We start from the raw sequence: 6,606 nt of genomic DNA, 5'->3' as shown, positions 1-6,606 counted from the left end.
ATTCTAAGCTCGAACTCATATGCTCTCGGATGAACGGTAAAATCCAAAAAAATAGTAAAACAACTCAAAAATTATAAATTTTTGTGATAAGAAACATTGATGTTTTTTCTACATGCATGCAAAAATTCATAACAGAATCACATTCTTGAAGGCGTAGAAAAAAAAAACAAATTGATGCTCCAAAATGCTTCCAAAAACACTATTTTTGAAGCATTGATTTTGTTTTTATTTTGCCCACACCTCCAAAAATGTGATTTTACCATGAAATTTTGCACACATATAGAAAAAACATCAATGTTTCATGCCCATAAATTTCAGATTTTTTCGATTTTTTTAACTATATTTACCTATTTTACTGTTCATGCGGGAGTATATGAGCTCATATACTCCACGTCCGTAAATATTGTTGAAACATGAACATTTTCTATATCTCTTGCACTTGTACCGAACTGTTTTCAATCGGATGAAAATTAGCAAAACCGTAAAGAAAATGGAGATAATAGAGAGAAGGGAAATTTCTGGAGATGAAAAGAATGCGCACACGAGTGCTTATTCATGCCTCATTGTCCTCACCCTATCAACATCATCTACGACACAATCATCATTTTCCATCATCCACTAATCCCTGGCAACTAATTACCGCAACCACCCAGAAGCCAATGAAAAGTAACACAATACACCTTGCGAGACACGAACCGATCCATGACCAGCGGACGGACGACTACCGAAGGAAGGAAACAAAGACCATGCTCAGCTCAGATGGAGACGCTGTTGGGGATGCCCATGGCGGTGAGCCCCAGCGCCTTCTCCCCGTTGGCGTCCGACGTGTTGGGGTACAGCAGCATGTAGGGCATCTTCACGGGCCCGTTCCGGTTCTTGAGCGCCGGGTCCTTGTTCATGTCGAGGATCCGCTTCTCGATCTCCACCAGCCGGCTGCCGAACCTCTTGAACGCCTCGAGCGCCTTGGCGTCCGACGTCCACTCCGGCGTGTCGCGCTGCCCCAGGTACACCTCGTCGGAGGAGTGCTTGGACAGGATCTCGATGAGCGTGATGCCGAGGATGGTCTGGAACTGGCTGGTGATGGTGTGGATGAACACCATGTCGGCCGCCTCCCCGCCCTCCTTCAGCTGCTCGTACTCTTCGTCGCCCTCCTTCGGCATTGGGCGACGGCTCACCGTCGGCCGGTTCGGGAGGTACCCCGCGTACGGGTACTGCCCAAAGTTGACCGCCGCGTGCAGCGCCGACGCCACCCAGATGATGGTGGTGCACGTCTTGGCCAGCTCCTGGACGGTCACCATCTTGGGCCACCAGTCGGCGTCCTTGAGGTCGCCGTGCCCGACCTCGCGCACCTCCTTCCACCACTCCTCCAGCTCCTTGTCGGCCCGGAGCACGCCGTCATTTGGGTAGTAGATGGCCAGGTACTCGTTCACCCACCGCTCGATCGCCCACCAGATCACCAGTCCGTCCACCGCGTATGGGTAGTCCTTTATCAGCAGACGGATGCCGTATGGGCTCGATTCGTCCGGCACAGCCATGCCCCTGCACAAACAAGCAAAATGCCATCTGTTTAATCAACAAACCATTTCTTCCACACTAGCTCCGATCTTGCTTCAACCTTTTTTCTATTATTAGTTTATTACCTCTTGACGAGATCGTCAGGGAGGCCCTGCTCAGTGAGCTTCCAGTTCTTGTAGACAACAGCAGACATCTCAAGCGCGTATTGCCCAGGGAAGACGGTCAGCTCGAACACGCCACCGGCGTTGATGAGGGTGGTCCGCGCCAGGGCATTGATGTTCAACGTGTCGCGGTAGTGCGGGCTCAGCAGCTTGTGCACCGGGTGCACCACACTGAGTTGCCGGTTCGTCGCAATCACGAACGGTTCGATCACCGCATGTGTGTTCAGCCTAAGAAAGCAATCAAAAAGCTCAGCTCAGCGCTTTGTTGGTACCAAGGGTGGCACTTGTTCTTTAGCCTAGAACCTACAACCTGAAGCAGGGGTATATAAACTGATGTTGCAATGCATATTTACCAGTGGCTGATAAGCTGATGCCACGCAGAGTCGTCGACGGAGGCGTAAGCCTTGGCAAGCTGCCAGATCTGGCCATCAACGCCAGAGTTAATGTCAGCTGGAAGGTACACCGTGCTCTTTGCGCCATGCTGGATCCCATCGGGGTGCGGCTGGCTCAGCTCGATGGCCAAGGGCTTCAGCGTGCCATCGGCCTTCAGGAACAGCAAGGTCCTTGAAGCATAGATGTAGTTGCCTTCCAGCTTGTTGATGCGGTCAAGGAATGGCATGAAGTTATCGTGGTGATCTAGAATGAAGAGCCTCTTCTTGTCCATTGCCTGCACAATACATGGTTGTTAGGACAATCAATCTCACTAGATTATTCAGTACTTGTCCATTTGCAATTTGCAGCACAAATAGATCATTGAAATCACATGATTCATTCAACACACCTGTCTCACTGTGAGGCCATCTTCCAGGTTCAGCTGAATTTGATCTTCAGTGATAGTGCTTGACTGGTCCCCGTACACACTGGGATCCAGGGTACTTTTTACAGGGAACTCCTATGGTCATCAAATAGAAAACAAACGATGATGAATTCTCAATCGATTATGAGGAAATGGTTTGTTCTTGTATTCTTCTTTAAACGGCATAGTGGCGCTAACCGTCAGACGTCTGATGCAAACCGGGTTCACGCCTGCGAGCATCTCCCGTGCAAACTCCTCATCTGACCTCCAAGCATACTTATCTGGAATTTAAGAAAATAAGTCATATAACAGACATAAAAAGTAAAACAAGGGATGACCGTAATAAGTAAGCCATGCACACGGCTGATTACCTGATTTGATAACATGTGGAAGGGGCAAGTTTAGGAGGTCATCGCCAGCAACTGGTAAAAGACTTTTAATAAACTGAAGGGGGATTTTATTCTTGAGCTCCTTTAGGTGTTGGTTATCTGGCACTTTCAGAAGACCATCATAGAGATTATAGATGTCTTGAAACGAATCAAACTCCTTGGGTGTACTGTCAACATAGGTCCTGATTATCGGAAGAATGGCCTCCGTGATGGCCTTGAGAGAGTACCCAAGGAAGTCAGACAACTTGAGGTGCCCAAAGCGCTCATCGCGGGGGACATAGATGTTCAGGGCCTCCTTAATCTTGTACTTAGGAATTCTGCTCTCCGATCTAGGGTCTGGTGGAAAGATCAAATCCCCAATATGAATCCAATTGAAGGTGACATGGTTATGAACATGTTGGAAAAAAAATATACACTGCACTGGACTCACCCGTTTCTGTTGGTGGTCGGCCAGTTCTGCAACGACGGGGATAGGGGAGTTCTTGGGTGCCGCCGAGAACTGGGCGGGGATTGTCGTTGTCTGGCTCACCGAGGTCATTGTAGTAGTCATAGCGGTACACGCGGTCAGCCTCCTTGTACTCTCCGGTCGTGTCGTCGCCTCGGAGATTGTTGAGTTCATCTTGCCGGTATTGCACCAAAAGTGCAGGCATTTTGCTGGGCAGATAGGTCTGAAAAATAGCGAGAAAATGAGGCGACAGATAAACAAGACGGGATACAGTAGTTTTTATTTCTCAGTCCCCAGAACCCAGGCAGGTGCTCTCAAGGGTTTAAAACCGGACTAGTGCCAATTAACCCGTGAGAAGTAGATAATTCATGTTGTCACTTGTGATCTTGTATCATTTCTGAAAACAAGTTGATATTTCTGTCTCCTAATCCTCTGATCATCAGGGATGAGTTAAAAACAGAAAAGTTGTCAACTTGCTCTTGAGATCTAACAACTAGTTTTGGATCAAGAGATTCGGATATGCACGGGGATGGGCGATTCTTGTCCGGAAGCCTACTAAAATAGAGCAGCAAACTGATGACACTTGCAACTTGTTGTTTCATAACCGTTATTATACTGGTAACTTGTACGACCCGTTCATTATCTTTGTACAAAAAAATCTCCTAAGATTGAGTTAGTCAGTAGGGAGCTGGTGCGCATGCATGCATGGGCGCGCAACTTGCTGTCATACTATTCAAAGCACAACTTGCTGTCATAAGATTCGTTCCGTCATTTTGAACGGATGCCCAAGCAAAATGCTTTGACATCTCAAGGCAATCAAAGGACGCAATTCCCCAAAAATCAGAGCTTATTTTCAAAGGAAGCTAGTTGGGATATGATAATGTATTATTTTTTTACTAAAAACGACCCCTTGTCGAATTTAATCCGTTCACTGATCCCTTTCGAAACTCATTTCCAAATTCCGTAGATATGATACAAGTCGCCCCAAACGGTCCGCCGGAGTGACTCCCTGGGTAGGGGGCAGATTCGGAAACAAGTTTTCGAAGGGGTTAGCGAACAAATTAAGTTTGTGAAAGGATCATTTAGGGTAAATAATACTTCCTCTGTACCATAATACTTGTTGGAACAGAGGGAGTAGTACATTCATGCACACAAGACATTATTTTTGGGGTCCTTATTACAGATCCTTATTACAGTATGTGGTGTAGGAAATTCTGACAAGGAATTATTTGACAGCAGGAAATGGCAGCCGTTGACTTGACTGAAAGACCAAAGACCCAGCAACAGCTATTTGACAGCTAAGGTGATCTCACCGAATGACAGCATGCATATAGTAAATTGCCTGCCTGTACAGCTCAGACTGTCTGACTTTTTTATTTTTGCCAAACGGAAAAGAAAAAAACTTGTTGATTTGGATCTGTTCTACTACTAGCAGTATCCATTTGCAGCCCGTCACACTGGATGGACAATTGCGAGTGTGTTGTATTATTGGCATCTAAGTACTAGGTACAACCAACATGATATACATGCTACCTAATCCATGCAGCAGCAGATTATCTTAATAATGCAAGAGAAAAGAAAAGTCGGCTAAGATCCAATTCCGGTCCGAAGCCCGTGGCCATACTCAGAAAAGGACGCAATCATTCTTAAAAGAAGATGAAATGCGTGCAAAACGAGAGTTCATACGGAGTAGTATTTATTTATTGATTGATTGATTGATTGCGGTGTCGTCGTCGGCGGCGGCGGCGAGGGGAAGGAAGGAAGAGGAGGAGGAAGGAGGAGCTCACGTCGTTGGCGAAGAAGAGGCGGTCGACGTTGGGGTAGATCCAGGAGTTGGCGACGAAGACGACGGTGCCCTTGCCGGGGACGCCGTGGAGGGTGAGCGTCTTGAGCAGGTACTCGGAGCGGTAGGTGTTGCGGACGATGACGGCGCCGGGGACGCCCTGCGACTCGTCCCACTCGAAGGTGACCTTGAACACCGACTCCCCCGCCGCCGTCGACTTCATCGTCACCACCATCTCCTCCAGGTGCGCCGGCTTCCCCACCTTGCCCCGGCTCCCATTCTCTGCAACCCGCCGGAACCATCGTCACAACATCAGCAAGATATATCGACAACATACAACACAGATGCAAATGGAACGAGATACAGTACTGATTAAATTAACTTAATCATGGCTGTCACTTTAGTTTGGATCGATCGCTTTGGTTTGGGAGCGGCGTCGGACACGTGTGCCCTGCTGATTGCACTCCTCTGCTGTCATTCTCGCAAATTTTTAATTTTTTTTACTCCTCTGCTGTGTTGTCATGGGGTCGGTCCCCGGAGCCGGAGGTCATGGCCGGCATTGATGCTAAACCCAGGCGGCCACGCCAATCTAGGACTAGGAGCATCGATCCACGGGATGGGTCCACGACAAGATGAACATGATCAAAAGTTGAAAACTGCCCTCCTTTGTCCCTTTATTTTTGAACTGAAATCAACACAGATTGTTTCTGAACTGAATCTAAGTAGGAGCACATGATGTGTGATTCTTAAAACAAGAAAGAAACTGGAATCGATAGTTCGATACAGATTGTTTTTGAACCGAATCGATACGGGATTCGCAGGCAAAAAAAAAAAAAGAGTGGAATCACCACGGATTGTTTCTGTTTCGAAAACGCCATGACCCATGAGTTGGGAAACTGAAACGCACGCGCGTACGAGGCGAGAGCCGGCGGTTACGCGGCGGCGGCGTGCGACCGACGCAGGGAGGGAGAGAGGGGAGAAGCGAAGGGGAAGGGGGAAGAAAGGTTACGTGGGTCAGGGGCGGTGGCGCTGACGAGGCGGAAGGAGACGCCGTCGTCCTTGCCGAGGATCTTGTGGACGCCGTCGAGGAGGGAGGCGTGGAAGTCGCCGAGGTCGAGCACGTCGCTCTTGACCAGCACCGCCGTGCCCCGGATCTTGCCCTCCTTCCACGCCTCCTTGTTCTTCCCCGTCAGCCGGTCCACCAGCCCGTGCAGCAGCATCTCTCCTCTCCTCTGCTCTCTGGTTCTGCAGCGGAGGCAGGGCAGAGCAGAGCACGAGGAACACAACCGGTGGGTGCCTGTCCCCTTGCTGATGCACTTGGCACAAGGAGGGCAGTGGTGGTGGTAGGGTGGCCTAGATGCAGGGCCGCTGCGGCGGGATTTATAGGGCGCCTCGCCGATACTACCAATTTACCGCGGCCACCAACCCAGCCGCAGCGATGTCAGAGATGGAGAGAGATCGCCGGAGGGAGGGCGAGGTGGTGCCTTCCGGTGCACTTTATTATAGTAGCGGTAACA

The 6,606-nt window shown here is 49.1% G+C and overlaps 1 protein-coding gene across 1 annotated transcript; it reads right to left on the bottom strand.

Moving 5' to 3' along the window:
• Window positions 1-525: 525 nt before the first annotated feature.
• On the bottom strand, window positions 526-6,606 carry LOC123447311 (probable linoleate 9S-lipoxygenase 4). The gene is made up of 9 exons (XM_045123902.1): window positions 6,099-6,606; window positions 5,094-5,371; window positions 3,292-3,529; window positions 2,844-3,197; window positions 2,671-2,753; window positions 2,458-2,568; window positions 2,030-2,343; window positions 1,641-1,904; window positions 526-1,539 (listed from the first exon to the last, which is right to left on the bottom strand). Exons 1-9 carry the CDS (start codon window positions 6,307-6,309, stop codon window positions 756-758), a joined length of 2,637 nt encoding a protein of 878 aa, XP_044979837.1. The 5' UTR covers window positions 6,310-6,606; the 3' UTR covers window positions 526-755.

The sequence above is a fragment of the Hordeum vulgare genome, chromosome 4H (genome assembly GCF_904849725.1).
Source record: "Hordeum vulgare subsp. vulgare chromosome 4H, MorexV3_pseudomolecules_assembly, whole genome shotgun sequence".
Taxonomy (NCBI): domain Eukaryota; kingdom Viridiplantae; phylum Streptophyta; class Magnoliopsida; order Poales; family Poaceae; genus Hordeum; species Hordeum vulgare.
The sequence above is the reverse complement of the archived record's forward strand: the minus strand, read 5'-3'. Positions and strand labels throughout refer to the sequence as shown.